Raw genomic sequence first — 17,679 nt, forward strand, 5'->3', positions numbered from 1 at the left:
AAATGTAGTATAGTATTTTTGATTCGCTATGTCTCTTTCCTCATGTGCAGGCATCGCAGGACCTTAGGTATCCATGGTTACGTCCACTAGCAACTAGCTAACTGTGACTTTATCAGTGGACATAACCATGGATACCTAAGGTCCTGCAATGTCTGCACATAAGAAAAGAGAGACAGTGAATCAAAAGTACTATACTACATTTCTAATTAGAGATATTTGCTAATATTATTATTATTATTACACCTATTACATATTGGGATAGGATCTTGGAGATGGGAATACCCCTTTAAGTCTAGATCTCCCTGTCTGGAAGAAACTATCAGTCCCAGAGGCCACAAAATCCGAGATTACTTACCGGTAGTCGTATTTTACGGGGACCACGACAGCACCCACTGAGAGAGGGGGTTCTGCCCACAAGGACAGGAAACCTACAGGTAAAAAGGGGCGGTCCCCCTTGCCTCCTCAGTTGGTTAAAGACAATTTCGGAGGAACCGCCATAACAGGTTAAATACATGAACATCCTAACTAGTATATCAGAATACTATCACCATAAGTGTGAAAAGCAAATAAACACCTTTTTTAAGTGCAGAAATGGTGGGTAAATAATAACGGGGGGGAAGTGAGTGGGTGCTGTCGTGGTCTCCGTAAAATACAATTACCGGTAAGTAATCTTGGATTTTTCTATCGCCACGACAGCACCCACTGAGAGACTTTTAGAGACCATCACCTGGGAGGGACCACAGTATTGAGAACTGATCTCCCAAATTCAAGATCCGAGGAAGAAGACAAATCAAGACGATAATGTCTGAAAAAGGTGGAAGGTGAGGCCCAAGTTGCCGCCCTACAAATTAAATCTATAGAGACATAAGCTCTCTCAGCCCAGGAGGAAGCCATGGCCCAAGTAGAATAGGCCGTCCGGAGGGCTCTCACCTTTGGCCGAGTAAGCTGTGCAGATCGCGTCCCGTATCCATTGGGATAGAGTGTTCTTTGTGATAGCGGACCCCTTTCTGTGACCCTGGAAGGAGACAAACAAGGCCCTACTCTTCCTCCAGGGCTGAGTTCTAGCTATGTATTCTAGTAGTATTCTCCTAACGTCTAACGTATGGAACCTGTGTTTCTCTGGTGTAGACGGGTTTTCATAAAAGGCGGGTAGACATATCTCCTGACTCCTATGAAATCTGGAAGCAACCTTTGGTAGATAAGCTGGATCGGGTTTCAGGATTAGCTTGTCCTTAAAGTCTAAAAGGAAGGGGTCATCTATTGAAAGAGTTTGTATATCGCCCACCCTTCTGGCTGATGTTAAAGCTATCAGTAAGGCTGTCTTCATAGTCAGATTTTTGATAGAGGCAGAAGCCAGAGGTTCAAAGGGTGGATTCGTCAAAGCGTCTAGTACAAAGTTTAAGTCCCAGGGTGGAAGCCTGGTTATGTGTACAGGGTCGCTACACTCACTAGCCTGTATAAACCTGGAGACCCATCTGTCCCCCGCTATACTGCAGTTGTACAATGCACCCAGAGCTGAGGTTTGCACTTTTAAAGTGCTGGTAGATAGACCCAGCTCACGCCCCTTCTGTAAATATTTTAGGATAGCTGGAATAGGAGCTTGGTAGTAAGGGGGCCAGAAAAGAATTGTAGGAATTTTTTCCATACCCTACAGTAGGTTTTTGTAGTAACTTCTTTCCTACTTTGAAGAAGAGTTGACACTAAAGCTTCAGAGAATCCTCTCTGCCTTAACAGCTGCCTCTCAAATTCCACGCCGTCAGATGGAGACCCTCTGCTTAAGGGTGACGGAATGGACCCTGAGAGAGCAGCTCAGGACCTGATGGCAGGATCCATAGGTCGGTTACGGACATGGCTTTCAGCCATGAAAACTAAGACCTCCTGGGCTAGAAAGGAGCTATTAGGATCACTCTCGCTCCTTCCTCCCTGATCTTTCTGAGGACTATTGGAATCAGACACATTGGGGGAAAGGCATAGGCTAGATCGTAAGACCACCGAGTCTGTAGAGCATCTGACGCGCCCCCTGGGCCGTGGGGGATACCCGGAGCCGGGCCTTCTAGATGCTGGGGGTAGTAGTCACCGTGGCAGCGACCAGGTCCGTGACCCAGGGCGGTCAAACCAGGGTAGTCTATGCGTACTAATATCAATGTCCGACTACGCCACCTGTGGATTGCGGTTATTGGTAACCGCCGCTGCGGAGCAGTCCACTGAAGCTGGTGATATGCGCAGCAAGGTAGTATAACTCCCCACAGGAAGAGTATAGCTTCAGGGCAGCATGAGTGGAGGATGGTGGTGATAGTGCAGGGTGTCGCGGTGTAAGAAGAATCACAGAGTCCAGATGATGCAGTCCCAGATCTTTTACTCACGGTTAAGCAATTCCACTTACAGGGCCAGTGTAAGAGTCCACGGCGTCCTGTGCTCACGCAGTAAGGGGCTCGGTCGACCCTCAGGTATCTCTGGAGCATTTAGCAGGACCCGCCCTTCAGTGTGTCCTCTCTGGCCTCTCTCCTTGTACCTCACACCTAACGGCACCTCTGTCCAGTGTCCTCGGGCCTTGGCGGGCGACGTGTGTTCCGTCCCCTGGCCCTATGTGGCTACCTTCCTGGTGGCTGGTGTGGACGGCTGTCTGTACTTGAAGTGCAGCAGCCTCCGGTTCCCAGTTGAGCCCTGTAGCCTCTGCTGGTTGAGGGATCCGGTTCCCTTCTGCTGGCCTGACCCCCCTACCTCCTGGCAGCGGTGGGCGTACGGGTGGCAGCTGCACGGCCCGTACCCCTAGGGTCCCTTCGGTTCTTATTCTGGAGCCTTCCTGCTCCCCTCTCCTCTCTTCACTCCTTTCAGGCTCAGGCCTCCTGACTAGGCCTGCCTGTGGAGCAGAGCTCATGCAGAGCCCCTGCTCCTGTCACTTCCACTACTGTCTGTCTGTCTGTCTGTTGAACCAAAATGGTTCCTACCTTTTATACCTCCTACTCCAGTGCTCCCAGGATCTACGTCCTCGACCCATCCACTACCTAGTTCCCCCTCTCTAGGTGGTTCCTCCCCACTCCAGCCAGGGATCAGGGACAGTTGTGCTCTCCCGTAGGAGCATTGTCGCCCTGTCCCCCGGAAATGTGGTGTAGTGGATGTAGTGTTAGGGTCCTGAGCCATACTCCTTCCTTACCTGAGAGTGAGATACCACACCTCTGGATGAGATGCAATAACTCTGTGGCGGCCGAACCTTCAGGGGCGCCACACATACACTACTTCTGGGTAATCCGACGGCCGTAGTGAAGCAAACCGTTTGACCTGTCTGTTGCTTCTGGTTGAAAAGAGGTCTATGTCCGGAACCCCCATAGCTGAACTATTTGCCGAAAATTCTGTTTGTTCAAAGTCCACTCCCCTTGGTGTAGAGAATGGTGACTGAGGTAGTCTGCTCTGATATTGTCTATCCCCCTGATGTGCAGGGCTGAGAGGGTGAGGAGATGTTTTTCTGCCAGTACAAAAATCTCTTCACCCGTGGACATCAGAGAAGGTGACCATGTACCTCCCTGGTGATAGAGATAGGCAACTACCATGGTATTGTCGGTGTGTATTCGCACATGGGAATTCCGAAGGCTGGGAAGGAATCTGAAGAGGGCATATTTCACTGCCTTTGACTCCTTTAAATTTGATGAACCTATTGCATCGCTTGTTGTCCACCGCCTCTGGGCTATGTGATTGCCTATATAGGCCCCCCACCACGAGGGACTGGCATCTGTCGTCACTATGTTGTCCGGTGTTGTGACCCATGGGACAAATGAGCTGGATCTAGCAACCAACATAGAGAGACTACTGTGGAAGCTGACAGAGGCATCGTCCCTTCTAGATGTCCCTGCAAGATTTAGTTCGCCTTGAGAACCTCGCATTGTAGGTCCCTGGAGTGGAATTGTGCCCACTGGACTGCCCGGATACAAGAGGTCAGGGATCCCATCAGGGACATGGCATCTCTTAAAGACAGTTCGGGGTTGTGCACTACCCTGCGGACCTTGCTTATAATATTCAGCAGTTTTTCTTCCGGTAGAAAACAGTGCTGAGTCATTGAGTCTAGGTGGAGACCCAGAAAACTCTGCAAGGTTGATGGAGACAGTCTTGATTTTTGCAGGTTTATGATCCAACCCAAATCCTGTAAGGATGATATAATATGGTTTAGTCGGGAAGCACATTGAGCTGCAGACTTCGCTACTATTAGGAAGTCATCTAGATATGGTATAACCAGAGTATCCCTTTCTTGCAAATGGGCCATTACTTCTGCAATCACCTTTGTGAAGATACCTGGAGCCATGGACAGGCCAAACGGCATTGCGGTGAACTGGAAGTACCTGACCTGGTCGTCCAAATGCACTGCAACCCTTAGAAACTGTTGGTGGTCTTGATGAATAGGAAGATGATAATATGCATCCTTTAGATCCAGGACGGCCATGAAACACCTGGGAAACAGAAGCCGAATCGTAGACTTTATGGATTCCATTTTAAAAGTTTGGGATCTAAGGAAGGAGTTCAATTTCCATAAGTTAATAGTAGTCCTAAAGGAGCCCTCAGGTTTGGGAACCAGGAATAGAGGGGAATAAAGCCCCCACCCCTCCTGGCCCCCAGGAACCTCTACCAGAACCCGTTTCTTTAATAGACTTCTAACCTCTGCCTCTAAAGAGCATTGCTGGACAGGGTTAGATAGAGTAGTTAGAAGGAAGGAATCCCTAGGGATTCTCTGAAAATCCATTTTCAACCCTGATGAAATTAGGTCGAGAATCCATCTACTGGATGTGTTTCGAGTCCATTTATCATAAAAATATTTTAATCTACCAGCAACCGGGGAGTTTGGATTAGTGATACTTGTTCTTTCGTTTTGACGAGGAGAAACCACTGAAGTAGGCACCCTTCTGCTTCTGCTCCTGCTCGATGGGCTCCCATCTGGAGTCTGGATTTTTCCGCGTAAACGACCACTTCCTGAAGACCTTTCTATAATTAGGAGCAGATGGTTTAGGGAAGCCTTTCTTGACATCACCAGCCTTTGCCAGAATGTCATCGAGTACAGGGCCAAATAGGTACTCACCCTGGCAAGGAATGGCGCACAATTTAGATCCAGCGTGTGAATTCCCCTTCCATTCTTTTAACCATAAAGCCCGACGGGCAGCGTTAGATAAACCAGCAGTTCTGGCCGCTAATCTGAGCGAATCAGCTGAAGCATCCGCTAGATAGGCCACACCACTGCAGAGCTGGGGAATAGAGGCTAACAATCTATCTCTAGGTGTTACTGTTTTAATTTGATCCTCCAGTTGATCAATCCATACCAGCATAGATCTTGCAGTGCAGGTACTGGCTATTGCCGGCTTGAAAGCACCTGAAGATGACTCCCAGGCTCGCTTTAGTAACATTTCCGCTTTTCGGTCTGATGGGTCCTTATTGAAACCTAAGTACTCTAAGGGTAGTACATTTCTTTTAGAGGAAGAAGCAACAGCCGCATCGACTCTTGGGACCTTGCTCCATCCAGACAGCTGAGTATCATCAAAGGGGTATTTACGTTTTGATGATGAGGGAAGGAACTCGCGGGTATCCTGTTCCTCCCACTCTTGTCGCACAAGATCCTTTATTGTCTCAATGACTGGAAAGGACCTGCGCTTTTTTTGAGCAAAAAAACATTAATTCCTGAGCTGATTTTGGTTCTCTGCTATAGCCATAGTAGAACAAACAGATTTTACTGGGGAGTCTATATCCTGAATAGGGAAACACGATCTCCCTTCCTCATCTGATGATTGGGAGGATTCTAATAATCCCTCCTCCTGTATCTCTAACACGGAAACAGACCCGGAATTATACACTTCCTGGCTAGCCTTCTGTTTCTTAGGCTTATGCACTTTATTAAGGGTATTCCTGATTTGTTCTCTAATAAATGACTTTAGGTCCGCATTACGGATAGGTGCTTCCTCGTCCAGGGTCTGAAAGATGCAAGGCTGACATAAACGTTTGAGATAATCATCAAGGAGGGGATGCATACACAAAGCACACTCTTTATGTTTATTCTTGGACGGCTTCTTTTTAGCCTAAGGGCATATAGAAAAGAAGGGGGATTCAGCTCACCAGGTGATCACATAGATACACTCACCATCTGAAGCTTGTCAATGGGATACCGTCTCTGGAGGTGGAGGCACAGCGCTGGGTTTGGAGGGCTTGGACTTGGTGGTATCGCTGCCTTTAGGGTGACCACCATCGTTGCTCAGCCACTTGTGGATGCTCCTCCGCATCTCCGGGGGAAGACATAGTGAATAACAGGCTGTGCTAGGACGCAAGCCCATTTCATCTGTAGGCACCTCCATCGCTCCCACCGGCTGATGCACCTCCCCGGTCCCCCCGGAAGTCAATCCACTACTTCCGGGTTATAGGGTGCATCATCAGGTCGGCACCGGCCTGCATGAGGCGCAGGGCGGGCGATGCCCACACCCGGCGTCCTCCGGATGTATGCAGGGAGATCCTCTGCACCTCGCCCACGCGACTCATGGCAGCACCACCCGGACCATGGGATCGCGCCATCCTTCCCAGCGAAGGGGGGAGTCTGACAGGCAGGGCTCAACCGACACTGTAACTGGAGACCCAGACTCTGCCGTCCTCACAGGTACCGCACAGAGGCATCAGGACCTAGGACCACATGCTGCAGGTTCCCATAAGGACAGGAAACCAACTGAGGAGGCAAGGGGGACCGCCCCTTTTTACCTGTAGGTTTCCTGTCCTTGTGGGCGGATCCCCTCTCTCAGTGGGTGCTGTCGTGGCGATAGGAAAAAAAGAACTGTAGCTATATCATTTTCACGATAAAATGAATGCTGAAAAATAAAAAAACAATTGAGAGATTGCTCTTTTTTTGATAATTTGCGACACTTGGAATTTTTTCCCGCTTTCCAGTACATCACATGATAAAACTGGTAGTGTTATTCAAAAGTGCAATTGAACCATTATGGTCACAACATTTATGGATCACCATAAATAATGTGCTCACTGTACAGTGCAGGTTGTACAATTACACAAACTATATTCATGTTTACTTTAACTGCTTTGCATCTTTATTTTATCTTCTAATATACTGGATTATAGCTAACACTAACAGCAGGATACACAACGATATAGAAGAAAATGAAAAACACGGGCACTGCTGATAATGATCATCCAAATAGTAGAAGTAGTAGTCAAGGCCCCCTTATTAGGCAAAGTATGGAAAAAGGTCCATTCACCCATGAATAAAGATCAATGCAGGGGAAACTTGTAGTCCTGCAAAAATGAGAGGTTACAAAGGAAATCCAGAATCTAAACCTTCATAAAAACTCATTTTATTGTAGAAAATATGTAAAAAGTCACAAATCCATAACCAACTGAATTACATTGCAACAACTAAGGACAGCAGTCTGAAACGTGTTTGCTGGTAATCCAGTTGGTTATGATCTTTGCGACTTTTTAAATATCTTCTACAATAAAATTAGTTTTTATGAAGATTTGTATGCTGTATTTCCTTTCTAAGGTTCCTTTATTGGTAAGATATTCAGGCTACATGTTTTGATACTGAACTGGTATTTGGTCTTATGAAGATGTCAATTCGGTATCATAATGTATAGATTGAATGTCTTATTCCTTAATGACTGCATCTTTTATTCTTTCAATGGTCATTATCCGCAGAGCCCCTGTTAGTTTGTTGTCGGGTCCCTGAACCTATTCCTGAACCAGTCCTAATCTGAATCTATTCCTGGACCTGTCCCAGTTTGAACCTGATTCTATTGCTGACTATGTCTTGTAACCGCTGCGGCGGTACCTGAACCTGAAATGGCTCCGGCGGTACCTATACCTGCAACCACTCCCTCGGTATCTGAACCAGCACCAGTGTCTGTCCTCTCTTGGACTCCGAATCCGAGACTGTGATCCTGACCCTTGGGGTCAGCTGCCACAGTACCGGGGACTGCCCTTAGTGTGATACCTGGTGTCTACCTGCAGCTCAAGCCTAACTACACAATCAAGAACTAGGGAAAATCAGGTAGTCGCTTAGTCACGCCTCTACAGGGTATGCCTGGCCCGTGGCATAGTGGGTGCACGATCTGCAAGTGTGACACTCTGCAGCAATTGAGAAGCGATTATGGCAAAAAATAGTGTCAAAATGTGTTTTTTATTTTTAAACATTAAATCTTTAAGTGTAAAATCCGCAAGAAAAGCTCTGTATAGCAAACCCTAAAAACATTCAATACATAAAGGAATTCTACAAGCCAATGACTGAGTAGAATCTGTGACTTCTCTGCATTTAGTGATCGCTACTCACCTGTGTGGTAATCTGTAGGAATCTCCTCTTTACACTGCTCATCATCCCTCACATATGTCTCTGTAGTATTAATATGGGGCAGATCTTCACCCTGAAACAAAGATTGTAAAAGTCACAGACAGATGGAGAAGTTGTGTGGAAAGACTTTGAAGCACATAAAAGGTCATAAATTAATATGAAAACTAAAAATGACACGATAGCAGTCTCCTGTATAAATCCAACCTGTCGGCTCCTAATTCTAACCGGCAGACTCCATGGAAATAAAATTGTGAGAAAAACCTGACAACATCTAGTGTCTATGACCAGATTTACATCAATTTTGAAATATCATCAGACTGGCATTGTTGCAAGTATATACCACTGCAGTACATAATGCTGGTTAGAGGAGAATACCAGACGTGGTGGTGCTCAATTGTGCAGCAATGTAATCTTCAAAAATTACGAGAGTATAAAAAAAATGGGTGGCACTCACCAATGAAGCATTATTTTGTGCTTTTCTAATCAAAGGTAATATGATCAAAATACCTCAAAAATATATTTACAAAAGTTGGAGCCACTGGCGTACCCATTGCAGTACCAGCTGCCTGGTTATACCAGTGTTCAGCAAATTGAAAGGAGTTCAGGAGTTAAGCTTAAGAATGTACATGTAAAGTCCAGTAGTTCGCTCTCTGTATTATTATCCTGTGGGTATATACAGTGGTGGCCAAAAGTATTGGCACCCCTGCAATTCTGTCAGATAATACTCAGTTTCTTCCTGAAAATGATTGCAATCGCAAATACTTTGGTATTATTATCTTCATTTAATTTGTCTTCAATGAAAAAACACAAAAAGAATTGTCCTAAAGCCAAACTGGATATAATTCCACACAAAACCTAAAAAAGGGGGTGGACAAAAGTATTGGCACTGTTTGAAAAATCATGTGATGCTTCTCTAATTCGTGTAATTAACAGCACCTGTAACTTACCTGTGGCACCTAACAGGTGTTGGCAATAACTAAATCACACTTGCAGCCAGTTAACATGGATTAAAGTTGACTCAACCTCTGTCCTGTGTCCTTGTGTGTACCACATTGAGCATGGAGAAAAGAAAGAAGACCAAAGAACTGTCTGAGGACTTGAGAAACCATATTGTGAGGAAGCATGAGCAATCTCAAGGCTACAAGTCCATCTCCAAAGACCTGAATATTCCTGTGTCTTCCGTGCGCAGTGTCATCAAGAAGTTTAAAGCCCATGGCACGGTGGCTAACCTCCCTAGATGTGGACGGAAAAGAAAAATTGACGAGAGATTTCAATGCAAGATTGTGCGGATGGTGGATAAAGAACCTCGACTAACATCCAAACAAGTTCAAGCTGCCCTGCAGTCCGAGGGTACAACAGTGTCAACCCGTACTATCCGTCGGCATCTGAATGAAAAGGGACTGTATGGTAGGATAGCCAGGAAGACCCCACTTCTTACCCCGAGACATAAAAAAGCCAGGCTGGAGTTTGCCAAAACTTACCTGAGAAAGCCTAAAACGTTTTGGAAGAATGTTCTTTGGTCAGATGAGACAAAAGTAGAGCTTTTTGGGAAAAAGCATCAACATAGAGTGTACAGGAAAAAAAAGAGGCATTCAAAGAAAAGAACACGGTTCCTACAGTCAAACATGGCGGAGGTTCCCTGATGTTTTGGGGTTGCTTTGCTGCCTCTGGCACTGGACTGCTTGACTGTGTGCATGGCATTATGAAGTCTGAAGACTACCAACAAATTTTGCAGCATAATGTAGGGCCCAGTGTGAGAAAGCTGGGTCTCCCTCAGAGGTCATGGGTCTTCCAGCAGGACAATGACCCAAAACACACTTCCAAAAGCACTATAAAATGGTTTGAGAGAAAGCACTGGAGACTTCTAAGGTGGCCAGCAATGAGTCCAGACCTGAATCCCATAGAACACCTGAGGAGAGATCTCAAAATGGCAGTTCGGAGAAGGCACCCTTCAAATATCAGGGACCTGGAGCAGTTTGCCAAAGAAGAATGGTCTACAATTCCAGCAGAGCATTGTAAGAAACTCATTGATGGTTACCGGAAGCGGTTGTTCGCAGTTATTTTGGCTAAAGGTTGTGCAACCAAGTATTAGGCTGAGGGTGCCAATACTTTTGTCTGGCCCATTTTTGGAGTTTTGTGTGAAATGATCAATGATTTGATTTTTGCTTCATTCTCTTTTGTGTTCTTTCATTGCAAGCAAATTAAATGAAGGTAATAATGCCAAAGAATTTGTGACTGCAATCATTTTCAGGAAGAAACTGAGTATTATCTGACAGAATTGCAGGGGTGCCAATACTTTTGGATACCACTGTAGGCTCTTGACGTCGATCGTCGCCAACTGGAATCACTCTTGCCAATCAAACTTGTCCAATAGTTGTAAAAAAAATCCCTGTGTCCTATATATAAGAGGGAGGTTTCTTAACCAATGGGCCTAACATCCAGTCCAAATAGCGGGATAGAGACTCCGTAACTGAAATCCTGTCCCGCTATAATAGGCCATCCAGTTAGGCTGCGTTCACACATTGCGTATTTTTGCGCGCTTTTTTGCGTGCGCTTTTTCAAAATACGCAATGTGCTTTGTGTCTGCGAGCAAAGTGAATGGGAAATTCACTTTGCCGTTCAGACACTGTGTGATTTTACGCAGCGCGAAAGCGCAGCTGCGTAAAGAATTGACATGTCAATTCTTTACGCACCGCAGCCTGCACTTTCTCACATATTGTGCCCATTATAAGCGATGGAATTACGCAGCGGTGTTCACACACTGCGTAATTCCAGCGCTTTTTTACGGAGGTGCAGGAGAAACTATGGATACTCACCTATCCGATGGATGGGAGAGACGTCCGGTCCCGCCGCTTCCAGCATCTGCCGGTGAACCGATCAGCTGACTGTCAGCTCACCGGTTTGTAAATCAGCTGATCGGTCTAGTCAGTTGATCGGTATACCGACCGATCAGCTGATGTATGAGCCGGTCAGCTGACAGTCAGCTGATCGGTTCACCGGCAGATGCTGGAAGCGGCGGGATGATGCCTCAGTGTCTGTAGGTGCAGGAGATGAGGCTCCGCCCACCAGCTCCGGCCTGTAGCTCCAGCAGAGCGGCTGCTCCCAGCATGGCCCCTTCTCCCTGCCTCCCCTGTGCTCTCTCTCTCTGCCTCCCCTATGCTCTCTCTCTCTGCCTCCCCTGTGCTCTCTCTCTCTGCCTCCCCTGTGCTCTCTCTCTCTGCCTCCCCTGTGCTCTCTCTCTCTTCCTCCCCTGTGCTCTCTCTCTCTGCCTCCCCTGTGCTCTCTCTCTCTGCCTCCCCTGTGCTCTCTCTCCCTGCCTCCCCTGTGCTCTCTCTCCCTGCCTCCCCTGTGCTCTCTCTCCCTGCCTCCCCTGTGCTCTCTCTCCCTGCCTCCCCTGTGCTCTCTCTCTCTGCCTCCCCTGTGCTCTCTCTCTCTGCCTCCCCTGTGCTCTCTCTCCCTGCCTCCCCTGTGCTCTCTCTCTCTGCCTCCCCTGTGCTCTCTCTCCCTGCCTCCCCTGTACTCTCTCTCTCTGCCTCCCCTGTGCTCTCTCTGCCTCCCCTGTGCTCTCTCTCCCTGCCTCCCCTGTGCTCTCTCTCCCTGCCTCCCCTGTGCTCTCTCTCTCTGCCTCCCCTGTGCTCTCTCTCCCTGCCTCCCCTGTGCTCTCTCCCTGCCTCCCCTGTGCTCTCTCTCCCTGCCTCCCCTGTGCTCTCTCTCTCTGCCTCCCCTGTGCTCTCTCTCTCTGCCTCCCCTGTGCTCTCTCTCCCTGCCTCCCCTGTGCTCTCTCTCCCTGCCTCCCCTGTGCTCTCTCTCTCTGCCTCCCCTGTGCTCTCTCTCCCTGCCTCCCCTGTACTCTCTCTCTCTGCCTCCCCTGTGCTCTCTCTCTCTCTGCCTCCCCTGTGCTCTCTTTCCCTGCCTCCCCTGTGCTCTCTCTTTGCCTCCCCTGCTCCGCTCTACCCCTTCTGCCTTCAGCCCTGCAATTTGCAAGAACAGTCTGCAGTCGGGCCCTGGGAGATGGGAGGCTGCATCAGAGAAATGCATCATGTGGAATCATCTGCAGAGAGTGTAAGTCCATGTGTAATCTGTGTGTATATGTGTGTATGCATATGTGTGTACATGTGTACATGTGTGTGTGTGTGTATATATGTGTGCATATATGCAGTGGTGTACTGCCAATGGCGGCAGGCCACTCCACTATTATGGGACCCGTGAGCCTCACCGCAGCAAGCCCTGCTTCTTCCCGTTAGCACCCGCACTGCCCGGCCGCACAAAATGATGGGAATGGAAACGTCTTCTGATGCTTCTTCCTCCATCATCATTGCTCACACTGACAGCCGGAGGGGGCCCAGTGCAAGCAATGATGATGGAGGAGGTAGCGTCAGAAGACGTTTCCATTCCCATCATTTTACTCGACGTATGACGTCATTACAGGGCACTCGCTGCTATGAGATGTCCGGCGCTTCACCCTGCACGCTGAGGAGACCGGAGCATCGTCTGGAACCAGGAGAGGTGAGTACTGGATCTATTTTTTTTAAATCAGTGACCGGTGGCCATAATACAGTATGAGTGTACACTGCAGAAAAAACGCATGCGTCAAAAAACGCAGCAAAAAACGCAGTGCGTGAATGGAGGTGCTTTTTTTACCTGCGTAAAAAAACGCAGGTAAAAACCGCAGGAAAATACGCGCATGTAAAAAAAAAGCAGCAAATACGCAATGTGTGAACGCAGCCTTAGATTGTCTATACATGTATGGATTTTGGAAATAAAATACCAGTATGTTTTTTTTGGGAATATTCTACCATTCTACCATCCTCCAGGTAAGATACCTTAAATTCGGACTATAAGATGGACCCCCATCTTATAAAAATCTTTTTTTTTCCTGTTTTCCACCCCAAAATTTGGGGTGTATCTTATGGTCTTATAGTCCGAAAAATATTGTAATCTAGCAACGATGACCTTGTGCAAAGTCATTGAGATTGCTTAATCTTCACATTCTGAAAAATGATAACTTAATTTCATACTGCACACCGGGGTCATGTGTCTAATAAGCTTCAGCTGGAAAAGGGACAGTGTTTCTAATAACTATGGATGGTAAAGTTACTGTAACACCTGCACATGGGGTAAGCGACATAGCGAATCAGGAGAATTATACTACATTTCTAATTGGAGGTATGTTTATTATTAAACCTACTAAATATTAGGATAGGATCTTAGATGTGGGAATACCCCTTCAAGTATAATACTGGTGGAAAAAAAGACTGAACACAAGACCTTCACAGCTTTCTACACATCATAGGGGAGATCTCATGAAACCTTCTCTCCATCTACCTGATGATCGTAAGGAACATCGAGATCTTGTTTACAGTCCTGTGGAAGAAGAGGACGGGGACATCTCTCTGGTGTTGTCCTCTTACTGGATAGAACTGGAGGAAACACATACAGGGACTGAATTCATTCTTTATATACAGATAATTATATGTCGTGTGGATTTAGTCCTGTCTATTACCTGGTGATGTGAGGGGTTGGGGATCCTCCATCATGACGTCCTTGTACAGATCTTTGTGTCCTTCTAAATATTCCCACTCCTCCATAGAGAAATAGACAGTGATATCCTGACACCTTATAGGAACCTGACACATACAATGACACCGTCATTACGCCTATCCCTTTATAGTGTTACTGTATACTGTCCCAGCATTCCCAGTAGTGTCACCTCTCCAGTCAACAGCTCAATCATCTTGTAGGTGAGTTCTAGGATCTTCTGCTCATTGATGTTCTTACGAATTAGGAGATTATGTGGTGGCCCCGTGATTGGGCTCAGGGTTCTTTCCCATCCCTCAGACAGAGGGTCATGACAGCGCTCACTAGAGGTCTTCTTCACTACTGTGTAATCCTGGTTATGGAGAGACACGTTAATAAATATCACTTCAGACATTTCCAGAGTCCTCACCTCTCCAGTTGTATCTATTTCATTATTCTCATAGAAAAAAAATGATGTAATGTGACGTCATCAGAATCTCTCACCTCTCCAGTAAGCCGGAAGAGAATCTCTAGGGTGAGGTGAAATATCCTCGCTCCCATCTTGTCCTCATCCCTATTCATCCTTGATAGGTCAATCAGGAAAATTCTCTTATATAGAAGATCTCCACTGAGAGGATCCGATATTGTAGGGACCTGAATGGGGAGAAGATGACGATGTAACATCATAAAGATCCCATGTAAAAAATATTTGGAGCTGCTACAGGCTTCACATCATCACTAAATCCAGTCATGTGCACCGTCCTGCCCCCGGTAGGTCAGAACTTCACTTAAAAAAACAAAACCCAAGACACTAGGTTAGGACCATCGTGAATAGGGTCACAGTGATGTGGTGGGATGGCGTTTCCTTTTTTTTTGTTCAAAATTATGTTAACCAAGTACCTTTTGTTATTTTCATCCACTATTCTATTTATTTATTTGCTCATTTTGTTTTTATCTTAGGTTTTGTCTCTTTAGTGGCCAGTGTAAACATGCACCTACACGTTGCATGCATACCAACTTATATTCCAGATCATTTCTTTCAGTTTTTGTTTCAGGCTTTCACTTAGCCTCCGCTGTGACGTGGGACGGAGGTGAATATAATGGGTCCATGTCACTCTACAGCTCAATCTCACACTCGCCCCTCACTCAGGATACAAAGTAAACACAGATCGTACCCACAACCAGTCCACACACCAAACACAATCAAAATTGCCACCACATACTGAAAAGGCGACAATCTCAATGCCATCTTCACAATGTACTTACAGCCCGCAGGCCACACTCCGGTCACATGCACAAAGTACCAATTAGTCTTTACGGAGACTCTTAGGTTCTTTAGGGCAAAAAGGAAAAAGCTGTAAAAGTATTAGGTTTAAATACACAAAAGGTACAAAGCTTAATACTGTATGTATGAAAAAATAGGGAAATAACAGACATACATGAGGGGTGCTAATATAGTTATAAAAACAAAAAGGTGAAAAAAAGCAGGAAAGTTCTGTATACTTAACACTCCTGTGTAAGAAAGTCCTTCCCTGTTCCCAGCGATATTAATTAGAATGGGCAGCATAAGTTCAATTGACCTGGGTCCTCAACTTGTGTAAACATAAGGAATATAATCCATTATATAAAGCCCATCCTTGGGGATGGGGTGGAACAGAGGTGTACATAGAAATCATGGGGACACAAGGCAGAAGTTGTGATTGGGCCCCTCCCCCCAGAAAAAAAATAATATTCAGTGGGTCAAAGAAGAGCATATCTCACAACTTTGCAGCCCCCACAAAGTAATGTTTTTCCTAGATTCACCTTTCATTGCCTCATGAAGTATGATGCCAACAAAAGTGTCCTTTAAACACAGTATGATAATCCCACAGTGAATTCTTCCACAAGCACAGTATGATGACCCTACTGCACCCCCACGGCAAAGTATGGTGACCCCTAACACAGTATGACGCCCCAAATATGAACCCCACACAGCCCTCCATATAGCATAATGGGCCTCCATGCATTAAAATAGCCCCAATCAACCCTTCACACTGTATAATGCAAACAGTATAATGACCCCATATAGTCCTCCAAAGAGTATAATGGGCCCTCATAGTGCTCCATACAGTATAAATAGTCCACGTAGTACTCCATACAGTATAATGGCCCCCACATAGTGTACAAAATTGTAGTTTCCTTTAATAATAATAATAATAATTTTATTTATATAGCAGCAACATATTATGCAGCACTTTACAATTAAGTGGTGACAAATACAGACCATAAATTCAGTACAAGGTGAGACAGTTTAAACAGTTACATGAGGCGTGAGGGCCCTGCTCGCAAGCTTACAATGTACAAGGAAATGGGGGGACACAATAGGTGAAAAGTACTTGTTATTTCAAGTCCAGCCATTACAATCAATAGGGATTTTCATATAAAGCAGCATGATCCACTCATCAGCCAGTATTTTTAAGTGCAGTAATCGTGTGCATGGAGGGTGGGGAGACCGATGAATAAAAAGGAGCAGATTCTGAATAATATTTAAATGGAGGGAACAAGGGAAAGTTGGGTTACAGGAATGTTTAAACAGATGTGTTTTTAAAGCACGCTGTGGTAGATCAGCTCAATTGGCAACACACTGTCACGGGTGTGTCAGGTGTGACAGACAGTCGCTCTGGAGCTGGCTGTAGAAGGTCAAAGTAGTAGTAAAATAGTCTCAGTTTCTCCAGAGATTCGCCAGTGATAGTTCTATGTACCTTTGTGCAGGCTTGGAGCTCTAGCAGTCTTCTTCTCTGGTGCCCTTGGAGGACAGTTGGCGTTATTCCTCTGGTGTCTGCTCAAGCTAAGTGTATCCCCTTTGTTTGTCTACCTTGTTGTCTTTAGTTTGTAGTGGAGCTTGACTAGTGCTCACCCTGTCCCCTACCTATGTAGTGCCAAGCTCTAGGGACATTCAGGGCTTAGGTTCCTGCTTGGCGATTGGTGTGGAACCTATATAGGGATGATAGGGTAGGCATGGTGATATTAGATTTGCCTTGGGGTCTCCACTCCTCCTTTCCCTAGGGTTTGAGCATCCACAGGAACACAGTGTCTTTAAATCTCTTAATGGTTGATTTAGGTACGTCATAAACCAATATAAAGTTTGTAAAACTAAAAATGGCCCTTCTGGCAAAAATGGCAAAGCAAAAAGTCCTCACGTCTGCCGGGTTCTGGCCACTCAGGGTTTGCAGACAAAAAAAAACCAAAACACATGGTCCAGGTTAGCACAAACACACGCTCCTCTTCTTCATATACACTAAACACCTCCTGAGTCAAATGGCTATTTATAGCCCAGAACACACCCTGGGGTGGAGACATGGTGAATGACGTCTCACCCGCACTATGGTCATTCACAAAAACCAAGCCCTTTAAAAATGGCTGATTAACCCTCTCAGCCTATATCATGCTGGAGAAAACATCCAGGTTTCACATCACTGAAGCAAATAGCCTCAGTGAAACATATCTCCCCTCCAGCACTTTACCAGTGACTTTGTCACATATCCCCCCTCTGTCTAAAGCCAGGGGTTTTGGCACCTTCACTTGCTAAAAGGGAAGTCTGAAAACTAAAGTCCCGGAAAGCTAGAAACCACCTAGTCACCCTGGAATTCTTCCCCATCTTTTCCCTGATCCATCTCAGGGGTACATGATCTGACACTAGCCTGAACAGGTAGTACCTCAGTGTGTCAATTGCCCATTTTATGGCCAAGCACTCTCTCTCTACAATGGCATAGTTCTTTTCACAGGAGGCGAGTTTCCTACTCAGGAATAGGACTGGATCTTCATTCCCATCTATTTCCTGGGACAACACGGCTCCCAAACTGACC

General features: G+C 46.2%; 1 protein-coding gene across 1 annotated transcript in view; it reads right to left on the minus strand.

The window, feature by feature from the left end:
- LOC141272078 (uncharacterized) overlaps positions 1 to 17,679 on the minus strand; it is an 80,112-nt gene that overhangs the window by 52,015 nt on the left and 10,418 nt on the right. The window contains exons 2-6 of the mRNA XM_073682389.1: positions 14,339 to 14,488; positions 14,028 to 14,207; positions 13,821 to 13,944; positions 13,643 to 13,737; positions 8,300 to 8,390 (exon numbers count right to left, since the gene is read on the minus strand). Of these exons, the coding sequence (XP_073538490.1) occupies positions 8,300 to 8,390; positions 13,643 to 13,737; positions 13,821 to 13,944; positions 14,028 to 14,207; positions 14,339 to 14,416 (568 nt within the window). The 5' untranslated portion in view covers positions 14,417 to 14,488. The remainder of the gene's footprint in view (positions 1 to 8,299; positions 8,391 to 13,642; positions 13,738 to 13,820; positions 13,945 to 14,027; positions 14,208 to 14,338; positions 14,489 to 17,679) is intronic.

Source organism: Phyllobates terribilis, unplaced genomic scaffold, assembly GCF_046119375.1.
Source record: "Phyllobates terribilis strain yellow unplaced genomic scaffold, ASM4611937v1 Scaffold_5__5_contigs__length_657084704, whole genome shotgun sequence".
In the NCBI taxonomy this organism is placed as follows: domain Eukaryota; kingdom Metazoa; phylum Chordata; class Amphibia; order Anura; family Dendrobatidae; genus Phyllobates; species Phyllobates terribilis.